The 24,356-nt window shown below is 51.6% G+C and overlaps 9 protein-coding genes across 9 annotated transcripts; 5 read left to right on the top strand and 4 right to left on the bottom strand.

The window, feature by feature from the left end:
• Positions 1-1,272: 1,272 nt before the first annotated feature.
• On the top strand, positions 1,273-1,839 carry ASPBRDRAFT_33402 (uncharacterized protein; the record flags this gene model as incomplete). Its single annotated transcript, XM_067623116.1, has 1 exon — positions 1,273-1,839. One exon carries the CDS (start codon positions 1,273-1,275, stop codon positions 1,837-1,839), a length of 567 nt encoding a protein of 188 aa, XP_067475354.1.
• Positions 1,840-3,427: 1,588 nt separating this feature from the next.
• Positions 3,428-5,956, top strand: ASPBRDRAFT_159799 (ferric reductase family protein; the record flags this gene model as incomplete). The annotated part of the gene is made up of 6 exons (XM_067619452.1): positions 3,428-3,922; positions 3,975-4,351; positions 4,396-4,628; positions 4,673-4,725; positions 4,771-4,892; positions 4,939-5,956. 6 exons carry the CDS (start codon positions 3,428-3,430, stop codon positions 5,909-5,911), a joined length of 2,253 nt encoding a protein of 750 aa, XP_067475353.1. The 3' UTR covers positions 5,912-5,956.
• Positions 5,957-5,991: 35 nt separating this feature from the next.
• ASPBRDRAFT_68324 (carboxylesterase/lipase family protein) lies at positions 5,992-7,626 on the bottom strand (the record flags this gene model as incomplete). The annotated part of the gene is made up of 1 exon (XM_067628994.1): positions 5,992-7,626. One exon carries the CDS (start codon positions 7,624-7,626, stop codon positions 5,992-5,994), a length of 1,635 nt encoding a protein of 544 aa, XP_067475352.1.
• An 844-nt stretch (positions 7,627-8,470) lies between these two features.
• Positions 8,471-10,274, bottom strand: ASPBRDRAFT_159792 (MFS transporter). The gene is made up of 5 exons (XM_067619451.1): positions 9,905-10,274; positions 9,526-9,855; positions 9,271-9,478; positions 8,858-9,219; positions 8,471-8,803 (listed from the first exon to the last, which is right to left on the bottom strand). The coding sequence occupies exons 1-5, from the start codon at positions 10,248-10,250 to the stop codon at positions 8,511-8,513; spliced, it is 1,539 nt and encodes a 512-aa protein (XP_067475351.1). The 5' UTR covers positions 10,251-10,274; the 3' UTR covers positions 8,471-8,510.
• A 535-nt stretch (positions 10,275-10,809) lies between these two features.
• ASPBRDRAFT_134053 (Zn(II)2Cys6 transcription factor) lies at positions 10,810-12,407 on the top strand (the record flags this gene model as incomplete). Its single annotated transcript, XM_067618571.1, has 3 exons — positions 10,810-11,585; positions 11,632-11,994; positions 12,047-12,407. 3 exons carry the CDS (start codon positions 10,810-10,812, stop codon positions 12,405-12,407), a joined length of 1,500 nt encoding a protein of 499 aa, XP_067475350.1.
• A 657-nt stretch (positions 12,408-13,064) lies between these two features.
• ASPBRDRAFT_199243 (pepsin-like aspartic protease) lies at positions 13,065-14,645 on the top strand (the record flags this gene model as incomplete). The annotated part of the gene is made up of 3 exons (XM_067621306.1): positions 13,065-13,232; positions 13,283-13,601; positions 13,654-14,645. The coding sequence occupies 3 exons, from the start codon at positions 13,065-13,067 to the stop codon at positions 14,643-14,645; spliced, it is 1,479 nt and encodes a 492-aa protein (XP_067475349.1).
• A 103-nt stretch (positions 14,646-14,748) lies between these two features.
• Positions 14,749-16,565, bottom strand: ASPBRDRAFT_134151 (uncharacterized protein; the record flags this gene model as incomplete). Its single annotated transcript, XM_067618578.1, has 3 exons — positions 14,749-15,821; positions 15,879-16,408; positions 16,453-16,565. 3 exons carry the CDS (start codon positions 16,563-16,565, stop codon positions 14,749-14,751), a joined length of 1,716 nt encoding a protein of 571 aa, XP_067475348.1.
• Positions 16,566-16,953: 388 nt separating this feature from the next.
• ASPBRDRAFT_58148 (uncharacterized protein) lies at positions 16,954-19,431 on the top strand (the record flags this gene model as incomplete). Its single annotated transcript, XM_067627860.1, has 3 exons — positions 16,954-17,019; positions 17,064-18,091; positions 18,153-19,431. The coding sequence occupies 3 exons, from the start codon at positions 16,954-16,956 to the stop codon at positions 19,429-19,431; spliced, it is 2,373 nt and encodes a 790-aa protein (XP_067475347.1).
• A 133-nt stretch (positions 19,432-19,564) lies between these two features.
• On the bottom strand, positions 19,565-23,896 carry ASPBRDRAFT_58147 (uncharacterized protein; the record flags this gene model as incomplete). The annotated part of the gene is made up of 15 exons (XM_067627859.1): positions 19,565-20,016; positions 20,140-20,212; positions 20,262-20,477; positions 20,530-21,059; positions 21,162-21,291; positions 21,960-22,111; positions 22,186-22,281; positions 22,317-22,347; positions 22,401-22,651; positions 22,698-22,931; positions 22,991-23,188; positions 23,275-23,428; positions 23,482-23,537; positions 23,585-23,660; positions 23,711-23,896. 15 exons carry the CDS (start codon positions 23,894-23,896, stop codon positions 19,565-19,567), a joined length of 2,835 nt encoding a protein of 944 aa, XP_067475346.1.
• Positions 23,897-24,356: the final 460 nt, after the last annotated feature.

The following is a 24,356-nucleotide window of genomic DNA, read 5'->3' as shown; positions in this document are numbered from 1 at the left end:
TCGGAGATGAACGGACCGACGAAAACATTATAAGTACTGCACAGTCTATCGCCCGATTCTAGAAGACTCATCAATATGTCAAATGCTCTTTCAATATTACCCACAGATTCCCGTCCCCTGTGCCTTCGAAATTGAGCCCCACGAGTGGCAGCTAAAAGGTGCGGGACAGCTGGACTACGCCTGCCGCTCATGGCGTCGTGGGAGGACACGATGGGGATGGGTAAAACCTTACTTGGGATAATACTAATGGGAAATAAAGCTAGACTGGAACCTGGTACTTTCGCGCTCGTGGTGTGCCCGGCATCTTGTAGAGAGGAATGGAAGCGGCAGATTCAAGTCGCATATAAGAAGGTATGGATCTGTTATTTTTTTTAATTATATCAGGAAGTATTAAGCAATACTAACACTATCTTGTTGCAGGAGTATCAACCCAGGGTCTTGATACTGGATAATTCCAATATCTCAGCGCGTTCGCTCATAGCCCAGAAATGGGATGTTGTTATTGTCTCCTATCAGGTTCTAGCATCCGGCGTTAAGCTCTAAAACAGCTTCGAGGATTCTCTAGAGAAGTTCAGGCACGGCGTTACATTCTGGGATTTGGAGGCACCTTGGTCTGCCCGTTAAGAGACTAGTCCTTGATGAGTGCCATTACGTTAAGCGCACCGGTAGTTCTCTTTTCAAGTCCACCAGTGCTCTTTATCGAACAGCCACCATCCTTTTAACTGGTACCATAATGAGCAACCGATGAACAGACATTGCGAATGCCGTTGGCATGATACAAGGTCATCCTTTCCGCTCAAGAGACGACTTCATGCGCGCATTTGCTACTTCTAAATTACCAGGCGATGAAACGCCTGAGATCGATGACAAACACACTGCCTTGCTGCAGCGGTTTCTCTTGGCAGTCCTTATCTCCCGGCCATCGACATGTCTGGATCTGCCTGGTATATCAAAAAGGGACGTGACCTTTGCACTAGACCCACTGGATGCCTCAATTGTCACGGAGTTAACGAACAAATTCCATGTCCAAGTAGCTGCGAAGCTGTCTCGACAGACAGCAGGCGGACATGCAGCCGACAGGAAGCTACAGGATCAACTAAGATATACCTTCCGTTTCAATGATACGCTGTCCATGAGATTATTCTCCGTGGATTGTACAACAGTGAAGGAACGTACAACAACTCCCATCACTGAAATTCAGGAAGGACTTGACGACGTGATAACACAGATTCCAGTCGGTTGAATGATCCCCAGTGTCAAGGCACACCCAGAATGTCTGTAGAGCATCATATGGCAGGCAACGAGGACGCCGCCTTAACATTTACTTTAAACAGTCACATGGTTGAATGGAGACCACCATCGCACCATTACCCTTTCATGGTACGACCATCTAATATCAATGCAATAAGCATGGTAATTAGACCAGTTGATGTAGTCGCGGGTACAATGCTGATGGCTGGAATAGTTCCAGAAAAACCCATGACCGTGCTCAGTCCGTTCAAATACATCGGGTTGTCTGAATATACTACTATCATACGCAACTATCTGCACACCGAAGTGGAAGTATTGGAGTTCACCGAGGTAACTAGCCAGGATTTTAGTGTTTTGTCCTCTGATAGCAACAGACCACTCGCATCAGCTAGGCTATCGTATCACGTTCCTACCAGGGTCGTCCGAGTCCGGATGCCCAGCAGTCGTCCTGAAAATGTTACCGGTCTATTTCGACAAGCTATCGATCAACAGCTTTCCCTAATGGGAGTCGATGAAGAAGTCCTCGCTTGCTCCTCACCAACTACGGAACTGGGCGATTGGGTCAAAGCGGACTATAGAATGACATGATCTGGGGCAATTTGCAATACCAAAGCTGTCGCATGTACTATCATCATTAGCAAGGTCGATAGTATATTTGATTATTAAGAACCGAGATGATCGGAGACAATTGTAACAGTATCCATCAATTATCATTCATGAAGAAAAAGCTTATTACCCCGCAAGATGTAGTCATGAGTCTCAACATTCAAAATCCAGATACCCGACTAGGTGTGCTAGCATCTTTCAACCTTCTCCACAAGGATGCCATATAAATATTCCATGTTTGTACTTTTTACCGTCATCTCATCTGAGCCCTTCTGCCCTTGGATACCCTCGCTAGCAGTAAGCCACATTTCTAAAATGAGTTTCTTATCCTGGCTTCCCAGGCCTTAATCTGTTTGTGAAAGTAATATCAGTAGCTCCATTTTGGGAGAATCCACTAATTATGGGCATCATATCAAAGTAAAGATGTCAAGCATATGCTGAAATCGGATGACTTGATGCAAATGATCCAGCCAGTCAAGAAATGGTGGCTGATTTCTTGCAGGCGGAATGCGGGGTTGCGGTTCAGTCGGATGTGGCATCATTGGGATACTTTGCTGGAGAGGATGAGGAGAAGGACTTGCGGGGAAATCACGTCTGATCTGACATATTCCAGTGTAGTGATCTGTTGGCTCTATAAGGAAGGACTACGTTTTGTGCGAAACGTGATCTGAAAGATCAGACTTAGGGCAGTAGATGGAAGCATTATGATGTAGACCGCAGGGTTTTTATGAAAGTCTCCGTTTCAGATCAGCTTTGCATCCATGTAAGATAAAATCTATCTCCTATATTGACTTTAGTCTTCCAATTCTCAAGCCATTCACTGCTGTAACAGCATTCCTAGCTGCCCCAGAAGAAGCAGTCTCCAAGGTCCCCTCATTGGAGACCTCTAAAAGAACCTCCCGGTCGTGTCGCCTTTCTACACGTGTCCGATCGGCCAGATAGACAGGACGCTTGGGACTGTTCTAAATTAGTTTTGTTACTTTATGCATCCTGTCCAGTCCATAGTCATCGTGCAGGACGGCCAAGAATCCACACAAGGCTTGTTTCTGTGCTGCCTAGCACTTGCAGATCGGTAGACATACAAAGTTTTACTTGCTTTTTCCGATTCCAATTATATCTTTTGACTATACCATACTGCAAAGGCTACACTACTATGTGGTACCTAAATATACAAGCAATGTCGCTATCGTGTGCCTTCTATAACCTGCGCTGTATCTTGAAAAGGCCACAGTACATGTCTCGCCACATCGATCCCCTCATGATGCCCCTCCCCCTCATGCGGACCAAATGCCGCTTGAATGCCCTCCTACGGGCCTCTTTCCGTGGTCATCTGCGAGATCTACAGCCACCGATTTCAAGCCTATGCCCCGCTCCCGCACATTGGGTCGACGCATCGACACGCTGTTCCAGGCAACGACATCGGGTTATTATAGCTGGATGAGGGTTGGCTGTGCCATGTATGAAGGACCTTGAAGAAAGTCAAAATGTCTTTATCCGGGTGTTCAACTTATAATTGGCCTGGTGGCGCAACAAACTGTTGTTTGTCACACAACCAGCGTTGACAACCAAGATGTTCTTGCGAATCCCTTTACTAGCCATCTTCGTCCCAGCTCTGGCTGAGCAAAACCGCTCACTAGATGCCCTCAGTAGCCTCGATGCGGACTGTCTTTGTCCGATATATACCGCTCTATCACAATACACATTTGGAAGTTCCCCTGCTGGAGGGAGTTACAATCGTCCAATATCGGTGACTACCTTCTTTTCAGAGGAGAGCTATATACAGACCTCAGCAGACTTTGACAGGATCTGCAACAGCACAGTGGAAATTGCTTCCATGTATGCCAGTGCAAGGGCAAGGTGTGATGGGAGTAGTCCAGCGGCTAGTCTATTATTCTGGCAGGAGTTGTGCGACGTTGACGTTTCATGGCTTGAGACCAATGGGTCAGAAACGTACAGTCAAGTTCCTATTGTTGATCCGGATGTCAATACGACTACCTCTACTGGTACTATGCGATCACAAGTTCTGTTCAGCGAGTCATACTACAAGCGGGCGTACAAAACATGTGTATGTTATATCTTCCTTGCCACTTGGCTTAGCTGATTCCAATCTGTCTCAGGTCCTTCATGATAAAGCACTGGGCCAGCATATCCGCTTTGTCTGGGGGCTTATGGCGTATTGGGCAGCCATCCTGGTGCTCGGAATGGTGCAAAAGAACCATAACTTTTGGTCTATTAGGCGGACTATCGAGCCACGCAGGGATAGTGAAGCAAATGCAGTATCTGTGCCGAAGAAAACCTCGGGTCCAGTGTCTTCTGTTCTCCATGCCTTGCGTACCCATATTGTCGTGCCAGCAAGCTTCACTCCAATAATGTCTCATCACCAGCGACTTCTATATGGACATAGCATACCCAGGCGGCTTGACTTGCTAATTGTTTCTGGTTTCTGGGTTCTCTGTATTCTCTTAGCTTGTATCAAGTATGATGGGAATATCAGGTACGTAGCTCATGTATAGCGATATTCAAAGCTGACAGTGTTAGGACGTCAACTATGCCCCAACGCAACTGGCACTACTCGTCCGATCGAACGGGTATTCTTGCCTACGCATGTCTACCGTTCCTATGGCTCTTTAGCGGACGCAACAATATCTTCCTCTGGGCAACCAACTTTGACATCCAATCCTTCAGCACATTCCATCGGCATATTGCTTGGGCGTGCACACTACTTGCTATTGTTCACTCGATTGGTTATAGCATCATTCTAGCAGACTACGGTAGGTGTTCCATTCTCGCTTTAACAACATTACTAATGAGTTAGAGGATGCATATCATGAAGCATGGAGCCACAAGCCGTGGTACATGGGCGTAATAGTAAGCCTAGATACACCTTCAACTCGACTAAACTAATATACCCAGGCTGTCGTCGCCATGTCAGTTTTGCTCATACACTCCGTCACCTGGCTACGTCGCAAGTGGTACGAGGTATTCCTCCTTTCTCATATCTTTCTCGCCATTGTGTTAATATATGCTCTTTTCCGGTACGTAAACACCCATCCGTTCTTCACGCCCACACTAAGTCATTAGACACACCCGCCCCGACGGTCCCCAGTGGAACCCATACCTCTGGACCGTAGTGGCTATATGGATCTTCGATCGCCTTCTCCGCATAGCCCGCATCGCATACTGCAACCTCCACATCGGATTCAGCGAACGCGGAATATCCCTCCCATCATCCACAGTTACCTACAGCGCTGACAGCGATCTAATGACAATAGATATCGACGCACCTTCCCATCTCACCCCCAAACCAGGCCAACACTACTTCCTCTCCCAGCCACTGAGTCTACATTTCTTGCAGAACCACCCTTTCGCACTAGGATCTTACTCCCCGTCAGAGAGTCCATCTAAGACCAACAAACTAACATTCTATATCCGTCCCTATAACGGATGGACAAAGACCCTCCGTGACCAGTGCACCAGAGCCAACAGTACCATCCACCCACTCATTCTACTAGAAGGTCCCTATGGCCAAACAGCACCACTACATACCTTCGACACGGTGCTGTTAATTTCCGGTGGGACGGGCATTGCAGCGACGTTACCATATATGCTCGACTATACCTCTCGCTCGAAGACGAGAGATACAAACACGACAAGAGTCCATCTCGTCTGGTCTGCTCGTCAGGAAAGCATGTTCTCTACTGTGTTTACCGACGACCTGAGCCATGTGTTGCAATGTGAGGGTGTCACGGTTAGCTTTTTCTGCACTGATGGTGCTCCTGTTTCCCCTTTTGGGAGTGTTGCTGTTGATAAAGAGGTGGCTGTTGGGTCTGAGGATAAGGAACAACCGTCGAATATACGCTTCTGCAATGGCCGCCCTGATATCCGTCGAATCGTGGATACGGAGGCCATAATCGCTTGCGACTCTGGTACGAGTCTGGCAGTGCTTTGCTCCGGACCGGGGATGATGGCGGATGAGTGTCGGTTAGCGGTGTATGATGCGATGAGGAGAGGGTGTCGAGGGATACGGTACTTTGAAGAGGCATTTACTTGGTAGATATAGATATAGCTTCTTTATTTGTCCAAAGAAAACTAAAAAGCCCTCCTACATGAGTGACTCGGGAGCTTACTAGCGGCTCACCACACCTCAGAAACCGCCAACCATGCCAACATCAACTCCCTCCTCTCCTCAATATCCGTGAGCTCACCCGCTCCAAACCCATTCCCAAGATACATCGTCTCCTTCTTCTCCCCACTCGCCTCCCACTTCACCAGCCCTGCTCCATTCGGATCCCCAGACTTGATAAAGTTCGCCCAATACCCCACCATCACCCTCTCAATCTCAAAATCCCGCTCCGTCCACGGCATATCCGGATAATTATATGGCAAGTTCCCAAAGATATAGTACATCTCACTCCCGTGGAAGGCCCCCAGACTCTGTCCCGGCGGCGAATGGTCCCAGAAATACGTGTACACGGGGGCCGTCGCGCCGCCGGCGTACCAATCTAGTGCCCACGACCAGGTACTTACTCTGCCGAGGTCTACCCAGAAGGCGTTGTTGGCGGGGGTGGTTGATTCGGTGTCGTTGGCGGGGTAGAAGGTGAAGAATTCCTCAGCGAGATGGGGGAAGGGCGCGAACATGGTCGAGAAGTTGGAGCGGAATGTGGAGAGGGTGTATCCTGGGTCGGTGGCGGCGCCGGACTCGTCTTTGTTGTTTCCCGTGAGGATGGGGATGTTGGGGTGTGTGTTGTTGGAGAGGGTGGAGGCGTAGGTGTTCGGGAGGACGTAGCCGTCCAAGACGGGCCGCCATTCGGGAGCTTCCATGAAGGTGCTGACGTTTTGGTAGTTGGTATTGTCGAAGATGGTGGCGTTGAGGAGGTCGGTGGTTAGAAGGGTTGAGACGGAGAGGGTGCGCATTTCCGAGAGGGTTGATGCGTTGAGGGAGGTCATTACGGAGAGGCCGGAGGATTCGGCTTCGTCTTTGAGGCGGTAGCTGGTTGCGAGGCTGCCTGTTAGAGGGTCTCGAGGGGATCGCGCGCCGCTTTCGGCGATGACTCCGGATACCAGGCCCTCCGCGAGAGGGGAGTACATCATGTCGAGGGAGCAGGAGGAGCCGGAGGATTGGCCGCCGATGGTGACGCGGGCAGGGTCCCCGCCGAAGGATGCTATGTTGTCTTGCACCCATTCCAGGGCGGCGATGATGTCGAGGATGCCGTAGTTGCCAGAGCTGTTATGAGGGGATTCGGCGGAGAGGAGAGGGTGTGCGAGGAAGCCGAGAGGGCCGAGGCGGAAGTTGAAGGTGACGACTATAATATCTTGAGAGGCAAGACCGCTGCCGTCGTACGTTACGACGTCGCCGGAGCCGTCGACAAAGCGGCCGCCATAGGCCCAGACATAGACGGGCAGCGGGGTGGATGGGGTGGTGGTTGGTGTCCAGATGTTCATGTACAGACAGTCTTCGCTTTGGTCAGTCGAGCCGGTCGTCCAGAGGCCGGTGCCCATGTTGAGGGACTGGGGACATTGGGCGCTGAAGGCGGTTGCGTTGTAGGTGCCGTTCCAGGGCTGGGGCTTGACGGGTGGCTTCCAGCGGAGCTCGCCCGTGGGAGGTGCAGCGTAGGGGATGCCTTTGAAGACTTGAATGTCGGGTCGATAAGGGGATGTTGTACCCAGGATGTCACCATAGTTGGTGCGGACAAATGGGGAGGTGGAGGTGTTCTGAATAGGAGAAGATGCCACTGCTCCGACGAGGAGCAGCCAATTGAGGAACATCATCCGTATAGTTGGGGTCAATGGGACCGGCAGTTGAACTAGTCCATCGGATTCGAGTGATGGTAATAATCGACGAGAGCTGTGCAGCTTTATATGTTTGCGACGGGTGTGATGGTCTATGAGTTGAAGAAAGTCTACAACTCCACGGATATCTACTTTCCTCAATCCTATACCCCGCAAATTCCCCACAATCTAGCTCCTTCTCGTGGGACTGGAGTAGGAGGCCTAAGCATTGAGGGCCATATTGTTGTGCCGGCATTGTGACGGAGCAAGATGCCCCAGACGGATAGGATCAACACGGACGGCAGATATTGCAGATCATGTCGTCGGCAACTTGGCCGTTGTGCCCATGCTTTCATTCTGTATGTGTTCAAACGATTCTCAAGCGTATGATTCCATTTGTCTCTCCTTGCTTCCCTCGGGTAATGGGCATCAGTAGGGTCTATATGTACGAGTGATATTGGCCGAAGTTGTGCTTGACAGACTTGTTATTTCCAACTCTGTGCTATCTCATCTCGGTTCTGAAGAATCTCTCCTAGGCCAGTACCACCGACCCTCATTAAACCCGAGTAATGCGGGGGCTCGCAAGAACTAGCTTAATTCGTCCATTGTGACCGAAGCGGTTGGGACAGCCATCACAACTACAGCGTCAGATTGAGAATCCGGCTTTGGGAAGGCGTCGCTGCCGCTAGCCCGGCAATTCAGCATGACTGATGTTGACATGATATACCCGTTTACATAACACACAGGGTATAACCTGGGGTTATCATGTTATGCGGCTGTTCCTGTCAATGACGCATCTCAGTCGGAGGTCGGACATTATACCATCACCGAAGCGGGGTCGTGGGATCAATCTTACTTTTGCCAGGGAGAGAATCGAAGGGGAACTAGTCCGAGCTGGCTGGTGCGAATCTGGACTTCTCGCGCAGGGTGCGTCCATATTTCATGAAGACGAACGGTATCGGCAATGCCAGGCAAGCGATGCCTCCCAGCAAACTCGCAGCAGGTCCCACGCCGAGGTTATGGAACATGGGCTTCGCCGCCAACGGCAGCCCCGCGGCCAACAAGGATCTCAGCATGGTGGTTGCTGAAACAGCACTCGCTGCATATGGCCCATACGTGTCGATGAGATAGTTGATGCATTGCTGGAAGACGATGTTGTTTCCGGCGCCGACGAATACTGCATAGAGGTTAGATGACAGTTTGATATCGTGGGGACGATCTTAGGGCATACCTCCTGCAACTGTGGGCAGTGCCCAGGAATACTTTGGTGCTGCGGTCCATCCAAGCCAAAAGAGTCCGGCAGGTAGGAGTATACCTCCGAGCACCAGCGGCGGAAGTCGCGCTTCGGGAACGGCCTTCCCCCCGTTTTCCATGACTGCTTTTGCATACCGTGTGCGATACGCAAAGGTGAGTCCGACAGCGCAAGCTGTGCCGACAAGGATTCCGAGAAATGGCAGGGAGGCAATCACTGGACTGTATCCACGTTCCTCTTCAAACACAATGGGGTACACCTGGAGGCAAAGATAGATCAAACTATACGAGAAAGATGCATATGCTGCGACGCAGGCCATGATGCTCTCGGTTGCCAACATTCTAGCGAATGTCAGAAGATGGTCACAAATTAATTAAGGCACGATAACACACCGCAATGGACGCATGAAATGCTTTGTGAGTGCATTTTCAAGATTGATACCCTCGTGCTCATGCGGATGCCAGTATCGTTTATCTCCTGTCGTCTTGCGCATCTTCTTCGTCTTGTGTTTCAACAAGACAAGAGAGTACGTTTCAGACAGAGTCAAAGTAGCAAGAGCGAATAAGGCAAAACAACAGATGCCTTCAATGTACATAGTCCCTGGACTCATTAGCTTACATCATTGAGGTTCCTTGTGTCGTTCTTACAGCGCCATCCGAGCTTTGAATTTGCTACCACTGCAGAGCCAATGAGAGGACCAACAGATGGCCCTCCTGTAATACACAGCATCATGAATGCCACAGCTATTCCTCGCTCTTTCGGTGCGTACAGGTCGCTTAACGCGGCGCTAGCATTGCTAATTGATGCAGAACCAAATATGCCACCAATAAACCTGGTGATGAAGATGCTAGCGGCGTTCTTGCTTGCTGCGGTTCCAATGCTGAATAGGCCTAAGCAAAAGAGAGCTGGAAGCATTCCCCATCTGCGGCCATAAACTTCGCTTATTGGGCCCCATAATGTTGGACCAACGGCCCAACCTGCAGAAGTCAGCTATGATTCTGAGCATCTTGTGAAGAATTGGCAAACCCAGGATGTACAACGATGTCGCAAGCACTGCGACCTCGGAGCTGATGTTGGCATATTCCGCTATATCGGATTGTCCTGGGGACAAGATAGATGAACTCAATGCCGCAACGAAGGTGAGCATACTCAGCTGGCAGGTAATATAAACCTTGTGCCAGCTGCCAAAGTTCCGCGGGTCCTCAGGATCACCCTTTTCGAACTTGACTATAAAATCATCCGACAATGTTGTTGTGTTTGTGTGTTCATGGTCACGATTGACTCGGGTGTGTATATCATTTTGCTGTCCTGGCTTTAATTCGGACTGTGGCAGCTGTTTCTCAAGCTGATTTAGATCGCTGGTGCGTGCCATTATAAGCTCGTACTATGAGACTGGAGCTATAGAAGTGTATGAATATATATTGTGGCAGAACAGGAAAGAAAACAAAATGGAGGGAAAAGGGACTCGAGCTGAGCGTAACTGCATTTTGAGAGAGCCACGACAAAGCGCAAGGGCATTATATACGAAAATTTCAGCATGCTGAGGAGGTTGACGGCAGCAACACTCATCCATGCAGCTGTTGTATTCTGGGATAATAGATGGATCAGCTGGCCCAAACGGGACTAGCGGCGGCCGCCAGTCCCACCAGGCAGCCGATCCATCACGTGATGTGTCCCTGGCATGGGCAAACTGACGATCCATCTATAAGACTCGCCCATCTCCACGCCACATCGACGACAATGTCTTAGCGGCGGCCGACAGTCCCAGTAAGTTACTCCAGGATGTTTACTGCTGACCTATGGTTTATCTGTGTCCCCTTAACACCTTGTGAGCGAGACTGACAGCCCGATTATAGGCCGACCGGCATTCCTATACGTACGCTTTTCGAATACAATCGGCTTATCGAACAATCCAGAGTGAGGGAGGAAAGATGAAGGCACCGGTTATAGAGCGAGCCTCGCAAGTATGCTTGACCTGCAAATTGAGGAAGAAGGGATGCGACAAGACACTGCCAACCTGCGGGTACTGCGCCAGACGGAACCTGCCGTGTCGATACCAAGGATCTCCGGCTGCAGAAGAAACGGGTGCAGAAGCGACTACTCAGATAGAAATAAATGCGATTATGTTACAAATGGTTTCTCTGTTTGGGCCCCCGTCGAAAGACATGTCAACACCACCTAGCAGGACATGGTACCAAGTATGCCGCATCATTCAATTGGCAGACCTGTCGTTGCAGGAGATCAGTCGCCGGTATTTCAGCAACTTTCACAAATGGCTTCCAGTAGTATCGTACGAGATCTTCCAAGAAAGTCTGGCTCGGTACAATAGCCCGTCTTGCTCGCCACCTGTGGACTTTTCCGTCCTTGTGCTGGCCATGTGCCTGGTGACACTGCAGCCGTCGAAACCCAGCACACACATAACACCACATAGCCTCTATGCGACGATGAAGATGCTATTTGCGGAAGCCCAAGCCATACTATGTGCCTCAATGTACCTCCTTCAGGCGGGCTTGCTCATCGCTGCATATGAGTATGCCAACGGTCGGCCTGAGGCCGCCCACATCACGATGGGGAGTTTAGCCAGAACAGCGTTTGCTATTGGGCTAGCAGATTCCAGCTCATGGGGGACAAGCGCAGAAGGTAGCCTTGCGCAAATTGAAGGACTGGAGCGTCTGAATCTGTGGTGGGGTGTGATCATACTCGAGAGGTAGGACAACTAAAAGTGGTATTCATACACAGGCTTACCCGCCTAGGCTCATTTTATGCGAGATCAAAGACAAGACGCAACGACCTACAACGGAATACCCGTCGTCTGAGTTTCCTCTACCGAGTAACCTGCATCCCGGCCGACCTAGTAATCATTCGTTAGGCAGCCCCCCGCATTGGTGTCTGCCTTCGAACCAGGACAGGGAAATCTGCGCCTTTAGCCACCAGGCACGGGCTGTGATGCTGCTCGATCGGGTGTTGGCAGTCCGAAGGCTCCCACAAACCGATAACGGTAGACTAGTACAGATTCGGGAACTCGACGTGCAGCTGCAGAAGTTTCTTTCAGAACGAATGAACACGGCAACTGCAGAGATTGGCCATGACTGCAATCCTATAGCATCTGCTGCGAGGTATGCCAACCGTAACTCCCATGTACTGTCATCTGGTAGACATGAACACTAGTCCGAGGAACTACGCCACTCGGTTGCAGCTAACCGATTTTGCCAGAGCCCTCTGTCTATTACACCAGGAAGTCTTAAACTATCCTTCAGACACTGTCGACTTGCAGTGGCTGCAATACTCACAGGCGGCTCTAGGGATGGTATCTAATGTAGTGGTGGATGTCGCGCGCCACCACAAAGCGCAAATTGCGTGCCAAAATTCCCACGCGGACTTACTGCCCCTGAGTTGCTCGTACACCCTGCACATGGCAATGAGACACATTCAGGATTGCACGAAGCTGGTCTGCCCGCACCGGCGCTCTAGCGACCTGAATTCTCTAGCGCAGCTGGATCAAGAATTTTCCGCCAGATGGAAAGCCTGATCCCCGCCTCTCCTGCAGTCAGCATGAGCGGTTTTCGTGATAGGCATAGCGGCTCCCGAGTTCGTCCAATCTCAGGGCAACTGGGCAGCAGAGGCCCACCGCCAAGCCAATGGCCGCAATATCCGTCCACAGCAGCCCAATGAAGGTGCATCGCCGTTATGTCTTAAATTACGATGGAGACGGATGAGATTGCTCGAATCAGGACGGAGCCCCGAAGGCCATCACCGCCGAACATCCGGCTGCTCGACCGAATTCGGAGAATTGGTCGGAGCCAGGCGGAACTAGCCGTGCAAGGTCACGATAGCTCGCTTGTACCCTCTACAGGTTACTGTGTAGAGGTCAGACCCTTTGGATCCAGCGTTCGTGTGAATGGCTCCACGCAGTTTCTGCTCTGACCCATTCTGGGGCTGAGTCACTTTGTTGACGATGACTGGCTATGCCAGTGCAAGTGTCGGCACCATGTGCACACTATTGGCGTAGCCTCGCCGTTGAAGCTGACATGAGAGGAACAGGCAGAAGATATTTGCTGCCTTGCCTCTTGGGGGCCAATTTAATCTCCCCGGGCTGCGGCACATCCGGCTAGAAGTCGTGCTTCTTTGCAACTTACGTTAGAACGAGTCGCCGTGGACAAGGAAACAGCACGTTCGGTCGGTCAAGATGAGAGGAGCAGCATTGATTCCTCTTGCGGCGGGCATTCCTTTGGCCCATGGCCTGTCTCTCCATAAGCGCGATGCGCCTGCCGTCGTTCGGATGCCCATTGAGCGCAGGACCACCCAGTCCTTGCAAAAACGAGACTCCACGGTCGGCGTGACTTTGCAGAATGGAGTATGTTGATCATAAGGATATGAAGTATAGGTCATGCTGACAATCGCTAGGATGCTACCTATTATTCAGTAAACCTGACGTTAGGAACCCCGGCGCAGGAGGTTACATTGACTCTGGACACTGGCAGCAGCGACCTTTGGGTGAACACGGGCAACTCGACCTACTGCTCCATCGACAATCTCTGCACTCCTTATGGATTGTACAATGCCAGCAAGTCGTCCACCGTGAAGACCGTGGGAACACATCTCAACGATACGTACGCGGACGGTACAAATGTCTACGGCCCTTATGTGACCGATAAGCTCACGATCGGCAACACCACAATCGATGATATGCAGTTTGGGATCGCCGAGACAACGAGTAGTAAACGTGGGTGAACTGTCTTTCTATGAATGATCGTCGCTAACTAGGTCCACTGTAGGCGGGATCGCCGGTGTCGGTTACAAGATTTCGACCTACCAAGCCGAGTACGACGACAAAGTCTACGCCAACCTCCCTCAGGCCCTCGTCGACAGCGGTGCCATTAAGTCTGCTGCGTACAGCATCTGGCTAGATAGCTTGGAGGCGTCGACTGGCTCGCTTCTTTTTGGAGGCGTCAACAAAGCCAAATACAAGGGCGACCTGCAGACCCTTCCCATCATTCCTGTCTATGGCAAATACTACTCCCTCGCCATCGCCCTTACGGAGCTCAGTGTTGCGACCGACTCCAAATCCAGTGATTTCACCGACAGCCTTCCCCTTTCTGTGTCACTCGATACTGGCACCACCATGACGGCACTGCCTAGCGACCTCGTCAACAAGGTCTATGATGCGCTCAACGCAACCTACGACAAGACATACAACATGGCCTACATTGACTGCGACACCAGAGAGGCGGACTATAATGTGACATACAGTTTCTCCGGGGCCAAGATCACCGTCAGCATGAGCGAGCTGATTATCCCCGCAACGGAGCCGGGGTGGCCCGACAACACTTGTGTGTTTGGTCTCGTGCCCAGCCAGCCGGGTGTGAACCTGCTCGGCGATACGTTCCTGCGCAGCGCATACGTCGTGTATGATCTCGAGAACAACGAGATTTCGCTCGCCAACACTAATTTCAACCCGGGCGACGATGACATCCTCGAGATCGGAACGGGGACATCGGCTGTGCCCGGAGCGACGCCGGTACCGTCTGCCGTCTCTTCCGCTACTGGCAATGGATTGGTCTCGACTGGCACCGCAGTGCCGACGCTGTCGGGAGTCACAATCACTGCTACGGCCACAACTGCCAGCTCGACCGGCACTGGCTCGAGCGGCGGCTCGTCGGCTGAAGCAACGAGCACTTCCTCGGAGGGCGCTGCGGCGCAGGCCACAGGCAACCCGATGAACCTGCTATCAGGACTTGCAGGTATCGGACTCCTTCTTGCATTGTAGTCATATCCTCCTACTCAAATAGATATCACGACGAGACTCATAATGTAATAATGTGATATACAATAATCCAACATCTACATTCATCTCATAGTAAATTGACATGCTACACCAAGTTCACCACCAATATACTCACCTCCAACCCTCCCAACCCATCGCTAAGCAACTCCCCATCCTTCACATACCATCCCTCCCCACCCCAAAGCACCTTCTCCACGCCAGTCACCTTGACTCCCTCCAAGCTTATCTTCACCTCCCCAGTCTCCCCATAATTCAAATTCACCACACTCACCAACGCCTTCCCTTCCACCACCCACGCCGCAACATCCACCCTCCTCGCTCCTGTGACCACACCCACCCTTCTAACCCCATCACTCAAAAACCCCACAAAAGTCTCCCCGGTCACCACCGGCGCCAATTCCCTCGTAACCCTCTCCACCCCCTCACTACTGGGATAATCCCACATCACAATCCCCATCGCCCCATGATTCACACTCACCATAACCATGACCACCTCCTCCTCCGCAGTCGGATACCTGCTCCAAAACGTCTCCTCCCCAAACGCCTGCGGCGCACCCCAATGCACCTTCTCCCACCCAATCACCCCATCAAAGAAATGAAACTCATCCAACCGATCACTAATATCCTCAAACTCCCCCCGACAATCATCACATCCACAACATCCATACGTAGCATTACACGGCGTATTATATACACTCGACCAAGACGTATTCGTCGCGACGGGATACACATCCGAGAGAATGATATCCGCCCCGGAGGCATACTCCTCGTAGTAGAAGTCCTTGCAGTTCAGGGCGAGAGATACCGGGTGGTACGGGTCCATGGAGCGGATGAGGTCGTAGGCGAGATGGGTGGAGTTTAAGGGGTTGGATTTGCCGTCGGGTTCGTCGGCGGTGTAGTAGAGAAGGAGGGATGGGTGGGTGTGGATGTGGGTGACTTGGTCGGTGAGTTTGGTGAGGTTGGTCGGGTCGAAGAGCACGTCGTATTGGAGGTGTAGGTTCAGTGTGTCGGATTGGGTGATGTAAGAGTTGAAGGTGGTCCAGGGGAAGGGCGTGTCGCTGAGTGTGCCGGTGGGGACGATGTGGATTACGTTGTAGCCTTGCGAGGTGAAGGTTTCGAGTGTCGTTGTGTTGGTGTCCCAGTAGAGGGACCATTGGGCTGCTATCTGGTTAGATTGGGGTGGTGAGGTGTGTTTGGAGGGTGATGGGAGGGTACCGTAGTAGGTGTAGGGGATGATTGGCGTCCAGGTTGTGGATTGATTGTGGATGTAGGAGAGCATGCCGGTGCGGTGGTCGATGCGCGTGGCGCTGCCGCCGTCGGTGCGTTGGGGGAGGTAGAAGAGCTCGGAGGTGGTGGTGAAGGTTGTGTTGGTAATGTTGTTGGAGAGGGAGGCGGTTGTGGTGATGGTGTAGGGGGTGAGCTTTGGGATGAGGTCGTCGAAGGAGAGGGGAATTTCGGCTTTGCTGGTGTCGAGTGGGAGAGTATAGTTGGCGATGGGTGCAATGGGAGTGTCATCGGTGAGGATGTCAATGCTGAGATGGAGATGCTGGTCTGTGTAGTTTGCCCTGGTCTGGAGAGGTAGAGGATCACCGACGAGGTGAGAGACAGTGGTGTCGACGAGAAGACTGCCTGATGCATCTGTCTCGAGATAGATGCTCATCCGTGGCCGGACCTTGAGGTTGAGCAGGGGAGTGGAGGAGTAGGAGGGCTGCTCGAACCAGCCGCCAGGGTTGAATGAAGCATTGCTACTAAGTTAGTCGTGTTATATTGACCATTGGCGATAACATACCTCGCTCGATAGGCCTTGCCGCACCAAATGTCCACACCAGGGGGATTGTTAAAGCCCCAAGTTAACGGCAAACTGGCCAGCCCGGCTGCCACAGCAAGCAAGGTCGTCCACATTGCGTCGGTGTGCATCATGCAGGAACATCCTGGGGGCATTGCTTCTTATCAGTTGGCATGCTGCAGACCTCCACTCGGACATCATCCGATGTAACAGTGGCGCTCATGCTGTTTAGTGCCCGGCTGGGCCGACCAGGATATGAGCTGATTAGCAGTTATCACCGCGTATCTTTGCCGCACTTGATATCTCCCCGCACGTTAATCTACATGATCGGCGTGTTCCAATGACAGTCGGCCACTTGCGGAATCTGCTTCATCGTGCAGACGGGATGTCACTGTGCCATTCGTCTGGTGCGGAGATATGAAGCTGGTGCAACTACTTCTGCACGGCTTCCCCGCAGCTTCGTCGGTCAGTGCAGTTTTCGAGCCATAGCCGCCGCAGACCACCATGAAGTTCACCTTTCAGGTAGTTATCGCCTGGAAATTGGCTGCCACGGCTGCAGCAGCAAGGCAGGTGAGTACGATACCATGTTACTAGGACTGAATCTGATAGAGTAGTCCAAATTTGTCACCCTCGAACCGTACTTCAACAACAAGGCATTCGGAGCATACCCCGGTCAGACATCCTTTGATGCATTGAACCAGTCCTATCCAGACCCAAAAATCATTGGCATCAATGGCACATACACATCGACGCACACTGGCGTTGTCTACGACTTCCCGGGCTATCGCGGCCCTGTCCTCCCTGACAATGTCGTTTGTGAAGGCCAGACAATCATCGTTCCTCGCGACCAGTACTTCTCAGTGTCCATGCTGGTAACATCCGACGTCCAACTGTCTACTGTCTCCGGGAACGTGACATACACCTACTCCGACAATTCAACGCTCGTATCAGAACTGCACAGTCTACCCTGGTGGGCATTTCTGACCATCAACCGCGGCGAGATCATCTTTCCCTACCGCTACACCCACAACGACACCAACTTCAACACATCCCACATCTTCGAATACACCGCAGCACTGGATCCTAACAGAACTCTACACTCCATAACACTGCCAGTAACTACAAACACAACCACAGGCAGACTGCACATCTTCTCCGTATCCCTCTGGAAATCCACAACCGCATCAGCACAAGTGCAGTTCGTGCGCCCGACCCAAAAGTGGACAGAAAGTGGCAACCAGATAGTCGAAGTGACTGTCAACAACCCAGGCACCAACTGCATCGCAGGTCCTGGAGTCAACCTCTCCCTATCCATGCCCGGCATCCAAACAGTAGAGCCCGGAAACATCAAACGGCTGTGCCCCGGCGATCAAAAGCGAGTCAACATCGGCGTCAACGGCACAGCCAACGGAACAGCAACCATCGTGCTGAACTACACCCACTCCATCCAGCACCAAACCTACCCTCACCCCCTCTCCCTCGGTCTAACCGATTGGACCTCCGACCTCTCCAGTCTCTCGCAACACGAGAGCCCAGAATGGTTCGACGACGCCAAATTCGGCATCATGATCCACTGGGGCCCGTACTCGGTCCCGGGCTGGGGCAACTCGACCCCCTATGAAAGCTACGCCGAGTGGTTCTGGTATTCCCCCATAGCCCGACCCCATACTCCATACCCATCTAACTTCCAATAAAACAACCAGGTGGTACACGACGCACCGCGCGGCCGACAAATCCGACACCTACGACTACCGGCTGCGCACCTTCGGACCCACCTGGAACTACGACGACTCCTTCCCCTCGTTCACAGCATCGAACTTCTCCCCCACCGCCTGGGTGGACCTCATCGCCGCCTCAGGGGCCAAATACTTCGTCCTAACCACCAAACACCACGACGGGTTCGCCCTCTTCGACACACAAAACACCACGAACCGCTCCTCCCTGCACTACGGCCCGCACCGGGACCTAGTCTCCGAGCTCTTCACCGCCGCCTCAACCCACCACCCATCCCTAAAACGAGGCACCTACTTCTCCCTGCCCGAATGGTTCAACCCAGACTTCGGGCCCTATGGATTCGCCGAACTTCCCGGAAACACCTCCACCAGCTGGCCGGGAATCATCGCGCGGAACCCTTACACGGGACAAGATGAGCCCTATACAGGGCGCATCCCTGTCAATGATTTCATCACGGACGTAATGGTCCCTCAAATGACCATTCTCGCGAATAACTACACCACCGACATCATGTGGTGTGATTGTGGGGCCGCGAACGGGACGGCCTCCTTCGCGAGCGAATGGTTCAATACCGCGCGGGCACAGAACCGCCAAGTGACCATCAATAGTCGGTGCGGGGTGGCGCAGGTGTCCGACTTTGATACCCCGGAGTATGCGACGTTTAGTTCGGCGCAGTTGCGCAAGTGGGAGAGTAATATGGGGATGGATCCGTATAGTTATGGGTTTAATCGGGCGACGGCGCGGGACAGTTATATGAATGCGAGTACGGTGGTGCAGGATTTGGTGGATATGGTGAGTAAGAATGGGAATTTCTTGTTGGATGTGGGACCCAGGGCGGATGGGAGTATTGTTGAGAGGGAGGAGAGGGAGTTGCGGAGGGCTGGGGAGTGGATTCGGGGGCATGGGGAGGCCGTGTTTGGGACGAGGGTTTGGTGGGTGAGGAGTGAGGGGTTGGGGGTTAAGCTCGGGGATGGTGATGGGGATGGGGAGCAGGTGGGAGTGCGGTTTACCCAGACGAATGAGGCGTTTTATTTGTTGTTTTTGGGGCATCCGGGGAGTACGGTGTTTGTGGATGCGCCGGTGCCGTTGTTGAAGGGGGATCGGGTTGTGGTGGTGGGTGGTGATGGGGAGGAGAGTGAGGTTGACTGGGAGGGCAGTGCGGCGGAAGGGTTCACGTTTAGAGTGCCAAAGGGGGCGTGGGATGGGGAGGCGTTTTGCTGGGTGTTGAAGGTGGTATATGTTGCTTAGTCGTTGTACTTTGGGGGTGAGTGATGAAGTAGAGAAATGTTACATTGGTAGTATCGAATTGAAATGAAAGATGAAGATCAGGTACCCTGAACGCCTCTAAACTTTGGTGTATCTATCTCAACGCTATAAAAACTCAAGCTAAACTGATGTATCCAAATTTGCTAGCCCTTACCCGAGCCGTCGAACGTACATCCACAACCCTGAAAGCATGCTTGACGGCCATTCTAGCCCGTCGGACACTGCCCAGATTCCGTGTACGTTGCAACCGCTCCAATCGATCCAAGACGAAGCGCCGATGATCTTCGTCTTCCAGCGAAGCGTGTCCCAGAATGTATAATGGCCAAAGAAGCGTCGCCCGGTCAGGGAGTTGGGACATGACGTTTATCAAGGCGTTTATGAACGTGACCTTGTCTGCTTTTATTTCGGTCATGACATCCGCGTAGTACGTAGTGCCATCTAGTCGGTTGAAGAGGTAGATCATAGCTGCTAATCGCTTGGTCTCGGCTATTCGAGCGAGATCATTTCGGTCGCCCGAGTGCTGTGGGAGGAATTGCTTGATTTCGATCAGGGCTGTGGCGATGCGGGCTGCTTTTGAAACGTTCATATCCACGGATTCATCGTCTGATGTGGTAGCCGATGACGGTGTCTGTTTTATTTATGTTAGATCTGATTATGTGTACATAGTAAGCATATTCCCTACCGTGCAACTGTCAACAGGCAATTCAGATATATCATTGATCAATAACATCAGTCGCCGTGAGCAGCCCATGATTGTGTCAATCTACCGACCTAGTTAGCGGAAGATGGAGAGGGGACAAAGCGCCACTAACCTCGTCGAGGTCGTCGTTATCCAACCAACTAAACATTCCGTTTCCGTGGCTGATTTCTGGCGTTGCTGTCCGACTCATGATTGCATGAGCGACAAAATACATGTTGAAGAATCTGCGCAATGAGCCATTTGCGGTGCGTATGCAAGGGAATCGGTGAAGAAGGTCAAGGCCTCCCTGGAGATGCGTTACCCAGGATGGGGCGCATTCGTCCGAAATCTGCAGTAGTCTCAGTATCACAAAGCCAACGAAGACTCGGTACAAAACCTACATCGTGAAAGCATAGCATCAGAACCGTGGCTATTGCGCCATCACTGATACTCCCAAGCTTGATTTCTTGTTGTAGCCCCTTTAACGCTCGATTCTTGTAGATCAGCGCTTCTTTCGAGAATCGAGTGTCTCCAAGCAGGCAAAGCTGGGTTCCTGCCGCCGATATTAGAGCATCTCGGAGACCTTTATGGGAGAGCGCCAAGGGTGTAATAAGAGTAATATAGGGATTCTCGATTGGACTGAGCGAGCAATTCGGCCCAATGCCGTGAATGAAATAGTCGATGAGATAGCTTTCGAGGTGCGAGTATGCAGCGAGTGGATGACCCAAGTCCTTACCCAGGGGCAAAGTATCAGGAAACTGCACAAACACAGATAATAGGTCTGGTTTTATGCCATCTGTGTCCATCTCATCGCTACCGCTACTGCCCTCCATAAAGTCGCTACTCGTGGAGTTGAGAAATATCCACCGCCCCATGTAGGCGTCCAATGGGATACCATAGAACACATCGTTGTACTTGAGTACAGTGCCATCTTTGGCATTGTTCGATTGTTTCGACCGCGTTCCTATACCGGGGATGAAACTTGTTAGTTGGGAGGCACAGACAGCTAGCGCCTGGGACACCCAGAACGCACCTTTCCGACCAAAGCTAATTCCTCGCTGGACGGCATCTTCCTGGAATAGAAGCTGTAATCCACGTTCGCAGTGCAGACCCAGTCGTTCGCATCGGTGACATATCGGCAGTTCCTCGGTACAGCGGACGTGCTTGGCTTCATCCGATATATGTCAGTACAGCCAGATTCGGTGCGTGTTGATTCTTCGCCATACATTTGCATTGTAGACAGCCAGACCTACGACGAACGTCACCCTGAGCACGCTTAATGGGCATCCTTGATGATATTGGATGTGGGGATTGAGAGTGAGATGGGTTCAAGCCATGAGTGGTGGGTGGCCTTGGCGGTTTTGACCCCAGAGTGTCTCAGGAGGGAAATCGGCGAAAAGGGGATGTTTGGTGCTGGAGAAGCGGGGAAATGGCCGGCGCTTATATTAGTTATCAGCACCAATTTAGTCCCAAGCCCTACAGGATTCACGCGTCCACACAACATCCCTGCCACCTGCTATCTGTAGGCGGGTGATAGCGTGACCGGGATCTAAGTTAAAATTGAGAACAACCAGCCAATTTCGGGAGAAATGTTCATGCATGGTATGGGCATGTGGTATCAACAGAACAGTAGTACCGAATTAATATCCCAAAAATAGATATGCTATGCCATTTAGAGCAAGACAAAATGATTAACTCCCGACCGTGCTGGCACGCAATGAAAGACCGATCCTCATGTGGTATATTTAAAGTTCTTTTGCTCAAAGTCAGTGTGATCGGCAAAGGCCTCGGCCCAAGTGTCATCGTCTGCCTCTCCTGTCTCAGGATCGACGCCAAGAAGTCTCCGGTTAAGTTTCACCACCACAAGCCAATACACCGCCATCAACGCAACGCAGATACAGTAACAGATTAACATAGCGATAAATCCGCCCGTATATGCAGGCGCCTGATTAGCACGGAATGTCTGAGGACCGATAAGATTTCCTTTGAACAAGGTTAGGTGGACGGAGGGAAAGCAATGACAGAGGAACAAATAAAAATGCAGGCATGAGACTTACCTACAGCATACCCGATATACAATATCGAGTATTGCACGGTCTTTTTCGTATGTCCTGCTGTATTCGCTTGCGCCATCGAGATACCTGGCTGGTCAACTATTTGAATGGCACATGGCTTGGGTAGGACCTACCAACGACGTAGGGGCCAAAGTATGTGTACAACTAATGAAAGGCCGTAAGCATACAGAAACAAGTCAATGGCTCGTGGGCCTTACAAGATAAATTCCGACCATCTGGCCTCCAATGTTAGTTCGAGGAAGGGAGTACACCAATGCCGATCCAATGATAGGCAAACAGCACGCGATCATGGTAACAAGGCATCGACGACCCGTCCAGCGCGCGGCCAGCCAAGAGAACACAAACGCAGCCAGAGTTGACATAATGCCAGTAGGCATATTGAGGAGGGAGGTGTTGACTGCAGAAAATCCTAGGTTGTCGATGATGATTCCACTAAATGTGGTGAGACCTATGTCGTCAGCGAGAATTTGAGGTTGGTGGAAGGCACAGCTTACCTCCGTTTGGAATATTGATGGCAATATTGAAGAAAAACAGGATCCAAGTCTTAGGGTCGATGGCTGCTTCGAGGGCCTGGTTCCATTTCCATTCTTTGTTGATAATTCCCGTCCTGTTTTCAGCCAGACGTTGAACAGCATAATACTTGTCCCGATCTGTCAGGAAGAAAGCATTCATTGGGGAGTCCGGCAGAAAGATGATTGCAATGATAGACCATAGTGCAGATATAGATCCTGGCAACCTCAGCAGATGCTAACACCCAGTAACGTACGTAGTAACGTGAGCGACTTACCAACGATCAGGTAAAGATACTGCCAGATGGCCAGAGGTGCAGAATCGGGAATGTGTCCTACCAGCCACGACAAGAAACCGTTGATTACGGAGCTAAAAGCAGCAAACACGATCGCATTCCGTGGGGGTTGCTCTGATTTCTTGTAAAACCCCGCAACTATCAAGCTGATTGACGGGACAATGATCGCTTCTAGGCAGCCTGTTCACATGTGATCAGTAAAGTTCTGATAGCGAGCGAACTAAGTTATCTGCGAGGCCGCAACTAGGCCTGAGATGGGGGTATACCCATGAAGAATCGTATGGCCATCAACCCGCTCCAATTCTTGCATGCAGGAATGAGGAGCGCCATGCACGACCAACCGAGAGAGCACGACGAGAGATATTTAGCCGAGGGCAGTCGCTGCACTAGAAAGGAAGAGGGCCACATGCCGACGATGGACTATGTGTTCGCGGTTAATTTCTGGCAAATGAGAGGGAGTAAGGGACCCGTACGCCGATAGATAAGATCGAGCCAGCCCAGGAATAGTCTTGACCGACTAGGTGAAGATCTAAAAGGTGGTCAGACTCGTTTCCAGCACAGGTTGGGCACCATTACCTTCTTCTAATCCGTAGATTGCTGCCGTACTGAGGGCCACCTTATCAACCGCACCCAGGGTGGCTGTCAAGAGCAACTAGGCAGGATGTTAGCACGCTCACACTGATCCTCATGTACACAACCTACCATAGGAATCAGAATCCAGTCAATCTTGCGCAGCAGCCTTTTTTCAACCTCTGGTGTCATGGGAGGATAGGCCGAGGTTTGAGCGAGGTACATGGCTGCTCCATCCATTTCCTTGCTGATACCCATCTTTACTGGTTCATCTGGCGTTGGCGACGTCCTCGCCGATGCCTCCTCCGGTTGTTTCATGGTGATAACGTCGCACGAGCGAAATTGAGGGCTAGTGGTTGGCACCGCAATATCCTGCCGAAAGATGTGCAGAACTTGACAGGGGGGTATATGTTAATATATACTAGTCGCTGTAGCGGCATACTAGTACTACGACTAGCAGTGCTAGTAGTAGCCTGAATACTTGGGGTCGATCAAGAAACATCATCAAGTGCATAGTGTGCTTAGTGATTCGGGGCACGGAGTATAGCTGGACGCGATAGCTGGAGGCGAGCGAATGACAGATTCACCATGGCTGCCGAATGGACCGGCTGCAGAACCTGCTGCAATCAAGACCTTGCAAGACTAGAGATAAGCTACGGAAGTAGCGCAGATCCAGCGACGGGGAAGGATACATCCGGTGAGGAGACGCACAACGACTGATGGTCCGTGACACGTAGGAGCGAGGAAAAAGGTGGTCGATACGACGAGTGGAGGAGGA

The sequence above is a fragment of the Aspergillus brasiliensis genome (assembly GCF_001889945.1).
Source record: "Aspergillus brasiliensis CBS 101740 unplaced genomic scaffold ASPBRscaffold_13, whole genome shotgun sequence".
In the NCBI taxonomy this organism is placed as follows: Eukaryota; Fungi; Ascomycota; class Eurotiomycetes; order Eurotiales; family Aspergillaceae; genus Aspergillus; species Aspergillus brasiliensis.
This window is presented reverse-complemented; position numbering and strand designations above follow the sequence as displayed.